The following is an 18,228-nucleotide window of genomic DNA, read 5'->3' as shown; positions in this document are numbered from 1 at the left end:
AGCCTTCACTTTAGATGCTTGTGGTTTATCAGTGCCGGACCGCTTATATAAATGTGCATGGTGCTGTGTTAATGTATTAAGAGAGAAGAAGAAGAAGAAAACAAAGCCTGAGTGCCCCTCTACTGCAACTCCCCACGTGCAAAAATGTGATGCCGTGTAACAAATTCTTGCAAGCTTGCAGTCTTTGATGAAGTGCCTGCTTTAATAGATAAATAATTTGGACACTTCCATTTATAGTGATCTGATTTCATTTGTTTTTTGTTTTTTTAGCTTTCTGCATCAACATTTTAAAACATCTATTATTTTCATGTTTTTAATGAATTTGTTGTAGATATATATTTCAACTCATAGACTAGCTTTTGTCACTTACTGTGGCGGGCACATAGTTATATCTAGAAAGACTCAAACCTGCTCCTGCATTGGCTCATTCGTCTTGGCCCACCTTGGGTACATGTCAGCAAAACAGTCATTTTTAATTCCCAGCTAAAACCTGCCATTGGAGAATATCTGGGTATCACCTTTGCTGAATTGCAGAAATGTTTGCTGGGGCTTTGCAAGCATTTTGGACTCTTCCTGACACTTCCTCGGTCCCCAGTCATCCCTGTGTTTTTCTTACATTTCAACTTCCTAGCACCGAAAAGTATGGCTTACTAAAAGTAATATCTTTTAGTAAGCCACGCCAACTGTGCTGCGCAGTGGCTGGAAATTATCTGGAAAAGGGTGGGGGCGCTGAAACCTGACTCTGTGTTATCAAAGCCATTTTAGTGACCAGGAAGGAGAGTCAGCATTTTAAAGAAACCCTTAGAGGATATAAAACCCCCCTCATTCCCTTTCAATCTTTTTATTAACCAACACCTGAGACCCACATTGGCAAAAAAAAAAAAGAATAAAATCTGCGCCTACTTGCAAATTAAGAAAAGGCGGCTTGCAAAAAATACCCCAAGCGCATAAGTCATCAAGAAGCCAAGTGCTGCGCATGGAGAAGGAGGGCTATGACGCCTGCAGGTCACCATTAGCTCCTCCCCTTTCTTCACATTTTCCTGATTAATTCAAAAGTTATCCTCTTTATAGGTTATCCTAGTGCTGGTTTACATGGATTTGTTGTTGGAAGACTATTAATCTTTATATTTATTACTCATCAGCTAAATTTCAACACATTTTAGATGCATTGCCATTTCATGACGTTTTTAAATTCGCTGCATTAAAAGGTACAAGGTAACTTTGATACCTGTAGGTATATATTTTTCGTAGTCTCGAAAAGGGAATCTCAAACATTTTGAACAAACCTAAAAAAAACCCAAAAAACTAAAACAAAAAATAAATAAAACAACACAAACCCAGACATTACACACACACTAGTAGTAGTGGTACTAGTCATAGTTAAAAGATAAACAATACATAGAGCACCATTTATAGTGCTAACACCACAAACTATGTGCCTTTTAATGGTTTTCTACTCAATAGATCAACACAGGGTCTTTATTTTGTGGTGGAAGAAAATGATATGCAGAAGACCTTCATGGTCTTTTGCACGCAGACCCAATATGTTCAGTTTTGGTCTCAGCGGAGCAAGCTACATTCTTCCATATGTTCTCCACATGATTTGTAGTAAAATGCAAATTATAGTCCTCCTGGTGTTTTTTTTTTTTTTTTCATTAATGGCCTACTTCTTTTCATACTTCCATAAAGGTCATATATACTGTTCAAATATATAAAGACAAAACTTTAAGAACACAAATAAACAAACAAAATCTTGCTGAATACGTATGGATTACGTATGGTAAGGAAGGAAATAAAGAATACCACATCCTTGGGTATGAATGAATACCCTAGGATTGTGATTCCAGGCTAACCCACAAAGGGGTTAGCCTGGAATCACAAAGAAAGTGAAACTGAAAAACTAATATGAAAGACTTGTCCAGTTTGCAAAAATATCATCAAACTCAAAGTGGTACTCAGGATTTTGCATTTTCCGTTTAAATGGTCTTTATAGGATCCTGACCAGAACATCACAGAGCTCATGTAGTCTTAGGTGACAAGGGTGGCAGATGGACCTAAACAAAGAGGTTCTATTGGATTTATGTCTTTGGAACATGAAGGCTGGTCAATGGTCTCAATTCCTTCACCTTCCAGGATTTGCCAGCACTTCTTCTACATCACCTGGCATTACCGTTAGTATTGTACACTGTAATAGTGCCAGGGCTATGACTTATTTTAAAGGTAATGAATGTGCTTGTACTAGGAATTTAAATACAGTGTTTTTATATTTATTGATTTATGAAATATAATTTTTTTGTAATGCATGTTACAACAGAGACAGAAGATACTGCAGCTCAACAACAGTTTCCTTCTCTCTTATTACCAAGTCAATGGAGTAGGAGACCACAGCTTAGTATTCCCATTCTGTAAAAACGTGGTACCAGCCTTACATAGAAATAAAATAAAAGGAAAAACAGGCATTATTAAAAGGGTCCCAGCTTTTTCTAAAATTATTTTTTTAATCTCTTCTACAAGCTTTACCTCCTCCTGCATGACCTTTTGGCAGAACCCCACTGCCAGAGCAGGTTGTGAGTGATGTTTCACCTGGTACAGTGGTGTATTCTGGGTGTGACTCCCCCACACTAGTGTGAGGGTGGTGATTATGAGCAGTGTGCATGGGGAACTGGGAGCAGCTGTGGTCTACCAGTGGCTCTCGACACAGCTGTCACAATGACAAAAGAGCAGAAACTGTGGATAGAATAGAGGTGTGTGTGATATCCTATTCGTGGAATGGTGCTAATTGCTGAAACAGCAAATCCCGATAAGAAAATGTCTCTTGCAGAAGCGCTCATCGTTTCAATATATCCACATGGTTTAGTAGGTTTGTGACTGCTTTCTTTATGGGCCTGTTTGTGAATGATAAGGTCATGCTGACTTTAATTAATCTTGTTATTCTCAGGGTGGCCTGCATTATTTCATAGCCTCCTGCTTCGGCATTTTTCTAAAGGTTTACAGTTCTGCTGTGAGCTTCCTGTTCTGTTTCAAACTCTGTTCAGAAAGGTTAAAAAAGAATAAGAGTGGTGTTGTGTTTGTGTGTGCAGGATACTGAAGTTCCTTGTTGCAAAGAGGAAGTTTAAGGAGACTCTCCGTCCATACGATGTGAAGGATGTCATAGAGCAGTACTCTGCAGGACACCTGGACATGCTGGGCCGCATCAAGAGCTTGCAAATTAGGTACCTTAATCTTCACATAACACGAGTCAATATCTTTAAATCTGAGCTATAAAAAGCTGTTATGATACATTTGTGTGCCTTTAACACTTTGTGATCTAAAGACTTGACGCTTATGAGTTATTTTAAATGATTCCTCATACTGTACCAATATATAGTGCCTGACACTATCAATGTGACGAGTGGAGCTCCTCTTTTGAAATACTGCCTATGTAAGTTGAGAGAAGACGCACGATCATTGACCAGGTCATGTGACCTGGAAGAACGCTGCTGGTCCTCTGTGCCATGCGGCATAGTTCGGCCTGTCCCACCCTGCTCTCCATAGAGCAGCAGCATTTCTCCAGCCCACTGAGCTAAACCTAGACGCCTAGCGCAGTCCTCAATTAAAACACATGGGAGGCTGGATGGCTGACTATTAAGTATGGCAACAGTACTGCGGCACTTGTGGCCAATAAGGGTGCTAGACATGAAAGTTACAGGTCTAGTGCCCCTAGTGGCCACAAGTTACACTGCCTTTAAATATACAACGATTATAAATACTTAGAATGCTCTGGCTCAATTTTTTTAACATTTCAGTACTTGAAATGAATTTTTCTTTAAAAGTTCCTAATTTAGGTTAAAAATAGAGATGATCTATAACCCATAGCACTATAATTACCGGTATACACTTAAACAAGGCCTAAATGCAGTAGCATACTGCTTACAATGACTTGTAAAGTGTTAACATCCCAGTAGCTTCTGTAATATTACAAACCGTAATGCACTACTTTAGGTTTCATAAAAAAGAGAGAAATGTGTTTCCCACCAAAAGTGGAAGGAGCAGATCTGATTAGATCAGACCAACAAAACATTTTTGTACATCAGCCAAACTGGGAGTGTCTAAAGTGCTGCCCGGTGGCAGTTTCCAGCACCTGCACAGATTTTAGTTTCCAGCATATATGTGGCCCCCAACTGAACTTAAGGAATGATGCTACATTTGGCATCTAGAACAGGAAATAAAGGCAAATGCTGACTTTTTATTTTTAATTAGGACAGAATTGTTGCAGAAAACATAACATCTTTGAATAAAAGGCCTTGACTTGGTCTTGCCTTATGGGGTCTTAACTACAACACTGTCAGACGTGATAATTACCAGAATGCATGGTTTCTGACCTTAGAAATTTTAATTGCACTGGTAAATTCAGGGGTAGGATAAGGTAAGAATGAAAAAGGATAGGATAAGGTAAGAAAGAAAAGTATTGGATGAAAGAGTTATCTGTCTGTGTAAAAGGGTGGATCAGATAATTGGCCGAGGACCTGTTCAGCCTGATAAGAAAGCACGTCCTGAAAAAGGAGAGAAGACGCCTCCAGAGCTGGACCCGCTGGATGAGTTCAGCATGATGGGCCGTGTGGTCAAAGTGGAGAAGCAGGTACCATCAAAACGACACTACTTGAAGAATATGTGTGAAATGAAATCATAAATAATGTGGCTGACATCTCACAGTTCGGTATCGGTCTGCATTTGTTTAGGTACAGTCTATTGAAAACAAGCTGGACCTCATGCTTAACTTCTACTCCCAGTGCTTAAAGAAAGGCTCTTCCCACGTCACACTGTCCTCCCTTCTGGACCCCGACCTGACATCTGATTACCACAGCCCCACAGACCAAAGAGACCTCTTCCCATCTGCTAACACGCTCAACATCTCTCAGTCTGACAGCGGGAACTTGGAATGACAATGAATCAGATGTCAGGACACAGAAACTAACCCTTTACAGTATGTCCTCCTAAGGCTGAGCCCTGCCTCTGAGCAGCCCAACATAACAGACTTCCTCTTCAATTCAAATTTATCCTGTTTGGCCTTCCTAATCTCAAATCTCCATATTCTTCTTCCTGGAGTCTGTGAAGCTAATCAGACAATGACCACCAGGTGGCTCTAGCTAACGAGGAGCCTCAGCCAAAGCTGCTCACCACACACGCCTCTCAACTCACTTGATGAAGAAACTACTTGACTACTGAAGCTGTTTCACCCACTCACATCATGCTGTATCTGTTCGTACTTTAAAACATCAATAGTGGACTATGGAAGGAAGTTTTCAAAAATATTTGGAGGGATCTTCTCCTTCCTCTGTTTTATCCTTTTTTCTCTTAGGCTCTTGAATTGATGGAATGTCATTTAGGAAACATTGCCATTAAGCTATTAGGGTGACAACACAGTTCTTCATACTGTGATGAATGTAGCTTTTTTTTGTGCAAGATAAACTTAAAAACACAAACAAGAGCCATAAACACGGGAAGAAAGTGCACATTTGGACCTGGCTTATCTTCACCAGCTCAAGGTCCCATCCAAACAGGGGAAATTCTGTTTTCCAAATCCTACATTAATCACTGAAATGTTTCACATCAGAACTAAGTGAAAATAAACAGCTGGATTGATTGTGGAGCTAGACTTTAGCATAAGCTACTTTAGTGTAAATTTCTGTTTGTTTTTACTTCTGGTCTACAACAAGCCCAACTGCAAAAAAAAAGAAAAGAAAGAAGCATTGTTTCCAGCTAAGACGGCGTTATATCGAGGATTATGTAGGACTTAATAGACCACTGTGTTACATTTTAATTCTCAAAACTTTTCAAGACCTTTGTGCAAACAATAAGCTATTAGTGCCCCAATTTATTCAAATTTATTTAACAAATCTCTAGATGCTCATGTCTTGCAGCCCACACTCCTGCTATATTCATTCATTGGGCTTGCCTTTAAAGGAAAAAGATAGAATCTTCCAAAAGACGTTCTGCTAAAATATCACTAAAAGTTTAATATATCTTCAAAATAACGCTCTCCCTGTGTCTTTGTTTAGGATTAATGTACGGTAGATCTTTGGACCCAGAAGCTAGAGCAGAATATCTGCCTTTTTGCTAATTTGCCTTGAAAATGCCTAAATCGATATCGGTCGTATATTGAAATATAGTTTTCTTTATTTGGAATTGTTTTTAACAACACAAACGGAAATAATTTGAAAAAGGGGCTAAAAATGAACAGAGTGCTAGAAAGGAGTTGAATAAGGAATTAAATTTACTTAAAAAACTAGGATCTATACAGTAAAGATCAATACATTATATTTGAACTTATAAGATGAAATGTATTATTTTATTTAAGTTTGACCTTTGAAGAAAAGAAAAAACAGAACCCCCCCCCACCAAGAATAAGGATTTCTAATTTTTGTATCATACACACCAGAACAACCCCAAATAATGTAAAGATGGCTTATTACTATTATGATTTCTATCTGATACATATGCAAAATACATAGTCTAACAAGTTTAGGCTAGAATCAGCCAAGGATCAAAAATTTATATCTTTTCCATTTTGTCACTAGAGTGGAAACATCATTCTTGGCCCTGTGATTAATTTGGAACCAAGCTATAAACGGGTTCTAAATGGGGATGTTGTTTTACACAGGAAGGAATTTGGATAATAAAGGTGTGTGGTTCTAAATACCGTCTCATAGCTGCAAACAGTTGTTGTTTTGACCAGAAGGTCAGCTAACACCAACGGGCTTTCAGTTCTGGCACAGTTTGCTTGATGGCTGAGAGATTCCTGGCTGACTACAGTAAAGCCCAAAATGATTTAATACCCATTTGACTGAGTTTAAAAATGATTTTCATTGAACAAACATGTCTAGGTTTCACATGGAATGCATCAATCATCTCCCAGAAAAAAGTAAAACAATATAAAAAAGTATAAGTTCAAGAGGAAAGATTTTATTAGTTTTTAATTTTAATTAAAAATGTATACACTCTTCTAAATAGAGGACAAACTTAACTGGTTATACATTGATCAAATCTTTCATGTAATCTGATTTAGTTCACTTCTGCTGGTATTTTGATGATCCATCCTTATTATTAACCTAATCTTTAGCTCCCTCCACAGGTTCCTGTTTAGAAAACATATTGATAAATTTAAAAGATCAATTCTGATTGGGATATGAATATGTCTGGGTTAAAAAATGGACTTAGGACATATTTAAAAATTAACAGTCTAGTAAAACTTTATATAGAAGTAGACGCATGTAAAATTTAACGTTTTAACGTTTTGGATCAGTCCTCTCTAATTGAGAACCTCTCTTTCACTCAATCTTTAATTCAGCTCCAGCAGACAGCACCAGTGACTGATAAACTAATCAGAAGCTGCTTTAGGGTGACCAGTTCTACAACCAGTGTTAAATCCTGTTCTTTTTAGTTTGTACTTATAAGAGAAATCTAATCACTAAATCACCTTTTAACTATTTTGAGGGCTTAATCATATTATTTATAAAACAGCATTTACCTTTAGGGTTTAACTCTGTGATTAATCCAAATTTGAAGTTATGAGTGAACCTGAATTTATTTAAAAGTTCATTGTGTTTCTAAAATAAGCCTTTAACTTTAATTAATCGCCTTTTCAATCTCATTTATAAGACTGCTCGGTCTGTAGGTCTTGAACCTTTTAAACAAAGCAACCTCGTAATGTCACATTTTTCCCATGTTTTAGACTTTTTGAGAGTTATTTTGACTGAATCTAAAATCCGGCAAGGACGTGTCAAAGTGGCCTAGAAAAAGAAAAGTTCTTATGTGTCTGAACGCCAATCTGAGGAGCTATTTGTGTTCTGCTAGTTTAAAAACAACTTCTGTTTTGGTTTTTCTGCCATCTTGGAATACCATTTAGCCTTTGGGTTTAATAAATCTGGATTTATTCTATAGAGATTTCAAAAGAACGTTGAACCAGTTGGAACTAAGATACGTTTTGTTAATTGTTAGAGAAACTCAATTACAACAACAACAAAAAAAAAAAAAAAATCGTGATTATCCATTTAAAGGTATGAAAGAGAATTTTCTCAGAAATAAAATTTCCAGAGGAATCTAAAATTACTTAATCGATGGATGGCATTCTTGCACTTATGGTCCCCATCTCCTACTGTTGAAAGTGGACAGGCTACGTGTTTGTCAATCAAACATTTGCATCTATGTCCCCAGTACTTTAGTTGCACTATACGCTGTTTGGCTAGCCATCTGTCATTACGCCAAAGCACGAAGAAGTACTCCTACGCTTGCTTGCTCCTGTGGCTTTTTTTGAGTTATTTGTTCTTTTGTGTAAACTTGAGCATCAATTGCCAAAAAAAATCCTAACGAACCTAACCGGAAAAGAAAGCCTTTTTTCAATGTACTCAAAAAGAGGAGAGAAAGTGGGAGAGAACGGAGCCGGCTAAGTGTGTGTTTAGCAGATTCTTTTCAGAGATGGCGTGAAGGAGCAAAAGGGTCTGAAAACGGATGTAAAACTTCTGCTGGACAGTTTAATTCTATTTAATTATGTAGTAAGTACTGTAACATTTTTAAATTATGGAACATGTAAAGTCAAAAATGCGTACAGTGATATGTTGAGAACAAAGAATATGCAGCCTGCGTTCCCTGTTGGTAGCCTAGTTTATCTACTATATGCGGCTAGTTCAAAAAGAGGTGATTAACTGCGTACGGCAGAGGTGGCAGCACTGACGCATGCGCACGATTAAAAAAATACACAAACAGCCGTTGGACATATCTTCCAGCAGAGAATCCTCTTTCCTGCCTTTAAGCTCAAAATCAGTTTCAAAAAACCGAATTTAGACATTTACTGCACTGTGTTTTCCAGCACTAATATGTGGCTTTTAAGTCAAGATCAGATGGCTCAGGCGGTCAGTAATACTCTGTCAAACTTGGTGAAATAGATGCAGTTTGTACTCACCCTTCCTTCAACAGATGATAACTGTAGAAGCAAAACTTTAAACACTGGGTACAGTTTTAAACTATTAATGAAGGAGTCCAGGTGTGATGCATGAATTCCAGATTGTTATTCTCATTAATGCACGTGCCAAGATGCTTCATGACCAACAGTGTGCTGTTGACTATCAAACTCTAACAGAATCTTTATGTTGATAAACAGTAAGGCATACAGAAAAAACATAAGCATTGAAAGGAACTCCTTTACTTAATCTACTTTAGCACTTGATTAAAAGAACACCATTTTCTTTGTGCTAAATTTAGAATTCATGTGTTAATTTTCCTTCCTTTAATTATTCCCATTTTATTTTATGAATGTTTTCTTTTTTTTAAAGTCTTGTGGTTGGTGATGTAAAGGTTGAATTTGAATTTATGTTTTTTTCCTTTGACGTAAATGCAGCATTTTTTTTTACAGAACTATAAGGATTAACACTCATCCATCCATGGACATTGATGTCATAGTTAATGTTGCACAGGTTTCCTGTATGCAACAGTTAAAACACACACAGAAACCCTCCATTATTATGATTTAGTCTAATATGAAACTTTTCCATCTCCAGTCGGGCCCAGCTGACTCAGGTGCTCCACTATTCCACTGAATTCATGCTTTAAAGCAGTGAATGTACTTTATCACTCTGCCTGTTTAGATATCTCGAGGCACCATTCAAGATTTCTGTTCATTTCAATGTAAAGGTCTTGGAAAGCTTTATTTCTCGGGATTTGAAGAGATGCCTGTTTATAGGAGGCAGTTTTATAACGAACAGTTCTGCAATGTGATTGTTTACTAGAATGTAGAGCATCATCGGGATTAATGGAAGATCACTGTATTGCATGTTGTTCCTTATGTTGCCCTTTATTAGGAAAATATCCTACAATAATGTATTCCGGAAAGAAGATCAAAACAAATAGCCTGTGCCTTCTTCCCCTTATTCTATAAATGGTGTAGTGTGGCTTTCTTTCTCCTTAAAAAAAAAAGATTGGAAATATTTAAAAGAGGTCAGTGTCTTAGAAAAAACACATGAAAAGCTTTCTGTTTATTTTATTTTATTTTTTTTGCCCATCCCTTGACAAAAAAAAAAAATCATTGTTGTGAAGATTTAATCTGTTACAACTGATGTATATTTTTCTGAGATATATTGTGATGATAATACTGTATTGTCAGCATATCATCATACCTTCATAGACATCAATATGGTATCTTTAACACCCTTCAATGTGGAGGTTGGAGGCATGGACATTTTTGTCGACACAGAAATCTCTGCAGGCATGTGTGCTGTAATAAGCATGTCACATTAGTTAAGATTGGCTTCCACACAACTACCTCTGAGGCCACTAGGGGGCACTAGTTTAGAGACCCGATTAGGAGAAACAGTTAGGGATTGTCCAACTGACTGAATGCTATGCATGAACCAATCTGCACGTTCTCTTATCTATTTATGACGTCGCATCATCCGTCCATCTTTTCACTGACTTGCTGCCATTCGACATTCCACCTCATTACTCTTTTAGCTGCTTTCCTACTGTAGGTCTTGAAGCTGCTGTTAGAATAAAGCACGAACCGAACAAGCAATAAGAAAAAAGAAAACTCATCACAAAGTCTTCCTAGTCCAAGAAACAGGGGCAGTTGGCTGAATACAATGCAATGATGGTTTGTTTTCTAATCTAATCTATATGATCTTTTAAAAGAGGTACAAAAATGTGTTTCTGCTGAGAAATTTTTTTAGAAAACTAACTTATTAATTTATTTGTTTCAATAAAGCTCTTTGGACTGTTTGTTGCTCTGGGTCTCTGATTTTTCCATTACACTATGAGACACTGAACTAGTCAGCTGTGATTACCTCATCCAAACCTTTTACAGGCTTTAACATGAATTGTTCATTTTAATACACTTTAAGGAATTTTATTGTGTTTGTAGGTGATTGCAGACACAAATAAATTCATACTTCTGGGAAAAAAATTAATTTGATGTTTCCAACAGAAGTTTTTGGTATTTAAACACACATTCACCAGCAGGTTATTAAACTCAATTCAATTTAAATAAAAATGTTTATATTGAGCATGGGCTCTTATTGAGCCGTTTTTCAGATTTCTGACTATGGAACTAAAAGGACCTTATAAAGTTTTCTAGGCATTGCATGGCCGACTATTCTTCCTGTTTTAAGAAGGAAGGTAGAAAGTCCTTTATGGATGTAGCTTCACTTGACAAAAGAAAATTACATTTTTTTTTTAAGCTACATTTTTGACTCATCTTTCTTTTTTTCGGCACTCAAAGTGTGAACTTTCCCATGCCGAAGATGTGGTAAAACAAAGTCACATTTCGTTTAACCGGATCCACGATCAGGTAGGCAAATGTTTGTTCCTCATCTTGAGTCCCAGGAAAACAAATGCCAGACTCATCCTGAGGAATAAGAACAACAGTGTGTCAGAAAACCAGTCGCTAAAAGCTTTGTTTTCTTAATTGCTTTCAAGTGTATAAGTAGTGGTTCTTAATTGGTTTTCTATGGGTTTACAGAGAGAGACCAAAGTATATCCTTATTCTATGTAAACTGGTCACTTACATAGGCACTGACTTTGAGCACAGTGGACACCACACTGATCTTTCTTGTATCTGTATCCTTTTGAACGCTGCAAAATAAAAGCATTCATGACTGATTAGAAAATATGGGAAAGTTTAGATCCATCCATCTATCCATCCAACCAGTCCAGTCCCGCATTTTAGATTTACAAATATTCTAATAATATAAATAATTTTGCAGCCTACCTTGTTTATTCAGCAATGTGTGGGGCAGGGCAGCTAGGTTATAACTTAATATCAATATTTTCTGTTGTAACTTTATGAATATTAACTCACGGAAGCACCAACTGTGTAACGGTTCATTGTAACGGTTTTATAGCATTTAAAGATTAATAATGGAAGATGTAAAGACAAGCATATCCTATTTAAAACATTTGTTTTTATCTTTATAACTTGAAGTCCTATAAAACAGCTTAAACTGTTGAATTGTGCTCACCTTATAAGGTCTTTGTATAGCTTCTTAGTGGTGCTAATGTAGGGATCAATGTTGTCCTCATACTGACAAAGCTCCCCGCCAAGACACAGGTGCTTAAAGAGGCAAAAGAGAAACTCCTTCCGTTCCGTCTTTCCAACAACATAGTAGTGCTCGGAGTCCTCTTCCTGTAACATCTGGAAGAGAAAATCAGCTTTGACATCAAACTTAGAAATAACTTAGATTCAAAGAGGCAGATGAAATAAATGCTGTAAGGATCACCTGTCGAAGTTCATCGAAATCAGGGTAGACATCATGAAAGCATTTAACTACATCACCAGAAGGCCTCAAGATCCCGCAAGAGAAGATTGGATCAAACAGCTCCATGGAGATCTTAGTACAGGGCACCAGCTCTACGCTGACAGACACAACTGGCTTCTCTACAACACACGAGCCTCTCAATATGGATTCCACTTCAAACATTTTACAGCAGATACCATCAATTTTCTGCAATCACTTATAAAAGCATATCTGAGGATGACGTACCAAGAGGCACCCGGAGTTTGTCCTCCATATTTCTCAGACTGTGAATCACCTTAGGGTCTTTAAAGAAACACTAAACAAAAAAAATGAGAATGGTATTAAGCACAGTAATGCTATACTGAAAAGATAAAAGCATGTGAACAAAATGGAGAGTACCTCATTTTAAGACAACACGGTTGCTATATTATTTGGAAAAAGGCTGAAGTCAGATTTAAATATCTTCCAGGTCTGATTAAGCATGCAAAAAGAAAGCAGAGTATGGAAAAACGTTTCTATTTTTTTTCAAGCATATAAGTAGTTTTCTAATTTCATCCATCTATTGTTTGTCCATAATCCATAACCATTAATTTTCCATCCATATACATCCATCCATTCAATGGTCTGTCCTTGGGTCTGACAAGCCATTATTTTTAAGTGCCGAAAGGAAGGCAACTGGACCTCATGTGTTCATGAAAAGAGAAGAGGACTAATCACAAGGTATGTAAGTTCTCATGATTAATATTTCCTTGATAAGTATGTACTACTCAGGATCCATCCATCCATCCATCCATCCATCCATCCATCCATCCATCCATCCATCCATCCATCCATCCATCCATCCATCCATCCATCCATCCGCAACCTTGACAAAATGTAATTTGAATATGGAAAAGTATGCCATTTTCAATGTTTTTTTTTAATTTAAAAAGGAAATAATTCTGGATATAATAAGTAATTATTCTACTGTTTGCTCTTATCACAGGGTTAAATACCGCAGTGAAGTTAGTTAGAAACTGTATATTAGATATTCAAGCTCCGTAGCTCACAGTTGATCCAATTCAGGAGCTCAGACTTCGGCCAGCCGCTCTGCTAACCAGAGGCGTAACCAGAAAATGTTTATAAGGGTGGCCAGGTAATAACCAATGAACACTGAGGGGTGGCCGAAAGTGGATAGGCAGCAGAACCTCAGGGTCAATCTATGCTGTTCCAACGGGAAAATTAACAAGCTAAACATCCATATTTTCTAAATTAAGAAAAACTATACTTTTCTACAGCCTTTGCTAACAAATAAATGCATATATTTCAACACCCGTAATTTCTAGATAAAAAGTATAGTGGATAAAACTCTTTCAGTTTTGAGATCAGGAGCGTAAATCTTTTCCATTGTCATTACTTACCTACTTATATAACATTCTGCATAAAATTTATATTTACAAGCACTAAAATCTACATAAATTGATTATTAAGTTATCATTAAAATTGTTATTTATCTATGATTTCTCGGAAGGCTCCTAGATGACTTGCAGAGACACAGTATTTTCTCTTTACCCCCTAAGACAAAATCTAGCTCTAACAAGAGCATGAATTATGTACTTATCGTCTTAATTTTAGTATATTGATGTGTATAATTAACCAAAAATGTTTTAATATTTTGAATATTTTACTTGAGAGTATTACTGCTGCCACCATCTGTATTAGAGGGAAATAAATGGTAGGGGTGGCCAATGATTGCCAACCATCTTGCTCCGCCCCTGCTGCTAACTACAGTACACGGAGCTTGAATATCTGATATCCAACATCTAACTAACTTCACTGCGGTCGGTATGCATTATATAAAGTGTCTTACCAAGGCAAACGTTTCACAGCTGTAGGGGTGAAAGTTACTGTCAAAGCTGTAAGCCTGAGCTGAGATCCTCCCAAGCATGGACCTGAGAGAAACCAACAAGCCAGTTAGACACAACTCACCCGGAGAAACGACAGAAATTCAAACAAAAACCTTTTTCGATCACCATTTCATCAAAAGGTTCAAGGTGTCTTTATCTTGTTGGAAAGAGAAGGTCTTAGCGGGAAGAGGAGTGAAAGAAAAAGTTTGCTCAAACGCGCATCCCTCTCCAGCCATTGCGAGTTCCACCTTAAAATGTCTGAAGCAGTTCTTTTTATCAAGAAGAGAACAGATTCATCAATCAAAAGTCACTGCTTGTATTTAATGGAAGGAAGGAGACTTTCCAGTTGACTCGACCTTGTTGCGGCTAGTTGTTGCCATGGTAACGGACGCGTAGAGACGTCCCAACACAAATTAGGAACTTTCTCCTCCCAACTACTGAGATGAAGAGCTTATTTTCTTTTATTATTTTCTATCATATTATTATTTTATTAATTCAATACCTATTCATACATTTTGTGGATCTATAAAATTTTCATGTGGATTTTTACCACTAGATGGCGACATTTTCCATATAAGCTCATGCTCCTTGCACTATTGTTTACTATAATATGTAGTGGTGAATATGTAGTGGTGAACTATTCATGTTATTTTAAAAAATGTAAACTGTTTTATAATAATTTTGTATAAAAGAAGAAATATTTTTATTTTTGTAACTTCTTTTTATTGAGCATTAGCACTTGAGGCACTTACTAAATCACTATTCAAGTACAGAGACAGGAGCACCTCTGTGACCTTCAACCTTAATTTCCATGAAAGCACCATGCTGAACTTAATTTAGAATTCTCCTATCTATTTTCATCTTCCATCCATTATCTGATGTGCTTGTCCCGAGTGGGGTTGCGAGGGGTGCTGGTGCCTATCTCCAGCTGTCAATGAGTGAGAGGCGGGGTACACCCTGGACAGATCGCCAGTCCATCGCAGGGCAACACAGAGACAAACAGGACAAACAACCATTCATGCACACACTCACACCAAGGAGATTTTAGAGAAGCCAATTAACCTAACAGTCATGTTTTTGTACTGTGGGAGGAAGCCGGAGTACCCGGAGAAGGGACAACATGCAAACTCCATGCAGAAAGACCCCAGGCCGGGAATCAAACCCAGAAACTTCTTGCTTGCAAGGCTGCGGTGCTACCCACTGCACCACTGAACAGCTATTTTCATCTTTACTCTTTTTATTTATTAATGACAACGTGGATTAATGAATGACAATCCCATACATTTTTGGTTAAGTCTTACTGTTTTTCTTTTTTGTATAGGCCTTGGTCTTGTTAAATATGGAAGTTAGGTCCCTCTGAAGGCAGCTGCGCCTCGGAACTTCCCATCCAGTTCTTTTCCTGGGAGCAAGGTATTTACTACTCTTAACTCAAACTGGGTAAAACCATATAAAAAAGGACTATAAAACAGGAGTAAAAAAGTAACAGCGATTATTCCAGGTCAGGCTGTTACAGGACTGAGAAACTGCTTACAGTAGGGTTGGCACAGCTGTGGGCTCAAAAAAAAGTCAGTGAGTGTCCGGCAAAGATTGAGCAAAGATTGAGCCCCGAACAAGGTCATCTCCTCCTTATACCTCATGAGTCCATGTTTTGCATCAGGTGGATGCTTAGCTCCATGCCTTGACCTTTATGCATCTTGCCTCTTTACCCCAGGATTCCACATAGCTCTCCTTTATCAGTCCATCTCCAAGATGTGCCCATATCCTTTGTATTTTTAAAGACACAAAGGCAGTCCTGATTAGATGACCTCTGTACACACAGTGACATCCACCATGTGAAGGAAGGCCTTCTACTCTGTCTAATCTGGCTAACAAAGTAACAATGCACATGATGTATAAAGAATAAACCTAACAGTCCTGAAAAGAAAAAAACCCAGAACTTGAAAAGCATGCATTTTTCTGCTATGACCATATAGGTACTTGACTGTTCATTCATTGTTACAATTAATTTACATCCTGTACAATATCTGATGTATCAGTGTTGCAGTTAAGACCACACCAACGAAGACCAAGGAACATTGAGATAGACAAGACCAACACATCTATTGACCAAGACCAATATCAATGGTTTTGGTCTCTTCCTCTAAATGTCTTGTCTCATCTTTGGCCTCTAAAGGTTTTGGTCTTGTCTCGGTACTCCTTGGGCTCATTTGGTGTGGTCTTGACTACAGCACTATTTATCACACCTTTAAGGAAGTTCTTAGAGACTTCTACATATGTTTTGTTTAGCTCTGCACAATAATCAAGTAATTCCTATCATTTCAGCTTTTCCTAAGGAGATTTGGGATTGTTTTGTTGTTCATTCCCTTAAGGGACACCCTGATCCATAATATTGAAGAGTTGGCACAGTTAAATGTGATTTTCTTAGTGGAAACCCTGGAATTATTATGCTGGAACTGTTTACTCTCTATGTTGTCAGTGGTCGCAAAGCTCTAAGCACAGGCAAAGCAGATACATGTGTTTATTGGATGGTCTAATGCCAATTGGTAAAAAGTGGTACCAAGTAATTCAAGATTTTTTTGCAAAATATTTTGCTGTCATTTAAGAATGTTCCAAATTGAATTTGGGTCCATAAATCTGCTCTTATTTAGGAATTTAAATAGTGACATACCAACAACATGGTAGAGCTTCTCATTCATTCTTTAGATGAATTTTTTTGTCCTGGCCTGTGGTGTCATCAGGATGTAATTCAGTCTATCTCCCTCATATGAACAGAACTATGTAATGGAATTTGCAATGATTTAATAGTGATAACACCAATATTACTTCACAAACCTCACTGTACCACGATTTTACAATAATAATACGTAATTGGAGTGTCTCAGTGTATGGCTTTAATGACAAAGAAAAACATACAAGGATTATTCGCTGTGTGACAGTGAGGAAACTCTTAAAGCTAAACTAACTGTGTGCATGTTTCTGTATCCAGGGTAGAGCACTACGTGACAGAGGTTTAGCAAATTGAACAAAAATATATCTTTTTTTTTTTTTTTTTACTGATTGCATTCACAGGGCTGAATGGAAACATGGCAGGAGAGAGGTCGGAAAACTTCAGAGAAATGTTGGAACCTGACTGTGATCATATCTTTCCATTGTACCTTTGCAGATTTGTCTGTTGATATGGAGCCCTTTCCGTGAAAGTTGTTTTCTGCTATGAGATAATATTTGTTTGATAAAGACATCTAACAAAAACCTCTTTGTAGATTCTTGCGAAATATTTTTCCTAGATAAGGAGACATACAGTTTTATTACTTACATTAAAGGAAAGTTTATTAAAAAACAATACCTATGATTTAGAAATACTGATCTTACTTAAAAGTGTTATGGTGGATTTTCGCAATTTTTTTAAAAAAAACAACCCCCCAAACTAAAAAAAAATGCACATGCACAACCCTGTACTTGCTCCAGATTGGGAACGCCTATTAGACCTGTGCGGGAGCATGCATAAGCCCATTTATCCTCTGGCACGCTCTATTCAAAAGTTGCTGTTCTCATAGTTCATACAGGCTTATTGTGCCTGAACATCCAACAGAAGAACAACGATCTCTGCCCAATGACCCCCAAACTCTCTGCCCAGTTACCTAGAGCACAAAGCGTAGAATGGTGCTCAGGCTTGAAGGACAATGGACAATTCATCTGGAGCATTTCGGATCTAAAAAAAAAAAAGGTAACCTTTTTCCAATGAGCTCATGGTGAGACAGATTTATGTAAGTACTGATCCTTTATGCTCAGGTAAAGTCAACAAGCTAAATCCCAGTGGAAGTGTTTTCTGACAATGTCTCCACTCCTATTAAGTCATAACAGTTATAAAAACAGCCATCACACCCAAACAATGTGATTCATTCAAGTTGGTTCAGCTACCGCTCAGCTATACACAAACAGCAACACACCTTAGATTTATCTTTCCGTTTTGTCGACTGATTAATTCTATATTTACTTGAACAATAAAAAAGAAATTATCCATGATAACATATGATGTATAGAAGTTCAGTAATATATATATATATATATATATATATATATAT

At 37.3% G+C, this 18,228-nt stretch overlaps 2 protein-coding genes across 11 annotated transcripts in view; one reads left to right on the top strand and one right to left on the bottom strand.

The window, feature by feature from the left end:
- kcnq4 (potassium channel, voltage gated KQT-like subfamily Q, member 4) overlaps positions 1 to 7,252 on the top strand; it is a 79,646-nt gene extending 72,394 nt beyond the window's left edge. For all 10 annotated transcript variants that reach the window (XM_015372406.1, XM_015372404.1, XM_015372405.1 and 7 more), the window contains 3 exons: positions 3,081 to 3,212; positions 4,480 to 4,618; positions 4,719 to 7,252. In XM_015372406.1, coding sequence (XP_015227892.1) covers positions 3,081 to 3,212; positions 4,480 to 4,618; positions 4,719 to 4,922 — 475 coding nt within the window. In that variant the 3' untranslated portion in view covers positions 4,923 to 7,252. The remainder of the gene's footprint in view (positions 1 to 3,080; positions 3,213 to 4,479; positions 4,619 to 4,718) is intronic.
- Positions 7,253 to 10,984: 3,732 nt separating this feature from the next.
- LOC107083261 (chromosome unknown open reading frame, human C11orf70) lies at positions 10,985 to 14,475 on the bottom strand. Its single transcript, XM_015372308.1, has 7 exons — positions 14,273 to 14,475; positions 14,110 to 14,191; positions 12,507 to 12,576; positions 12,243 to 12,400; positions 11,985 to 12,157; positions 11,532 to 11,598; positions 10,985 to 11,371 (listed from the first exon to the last, which is right to left on the bottom strand). Exons 1-7 carry the CDS (start codon positions 14,380 to 14,382, stop codon positions 11,240 to 11,242), a joined length of 792 nt encoding a protein of 263 aa, XP_015227794.1. The 5' UTR covers positions 14,383 to 14,475; the 3' UTR covers positions 10,985 to 11,239.
- Between the last annotated feature and the right edge of the window lie 3,753 nt (positions 14,476 to 18,228).

The sequence above is a fragment of the Cyprinodon variegatus genome, unplaced genomic scaffold, assembly GCF_000732505.1.
Source record: "Cyprinodon variegatus isolate N-32 unplaced genomic scaffold, C_variegatus-1.0 Scaffold71, whole genome shotgun sequence".
NCBI lineage: Eukaryota > Metazoa > Chordata > Actinopteri > Cyprinodontiformes > Cyprinodontidae > Cyprinodon > Cyprinodon variegatus.
Note: the sequence above shows the minus strand (reverse complement) of the source record. Positions and strands in the feature narration are given on the sequence as shown.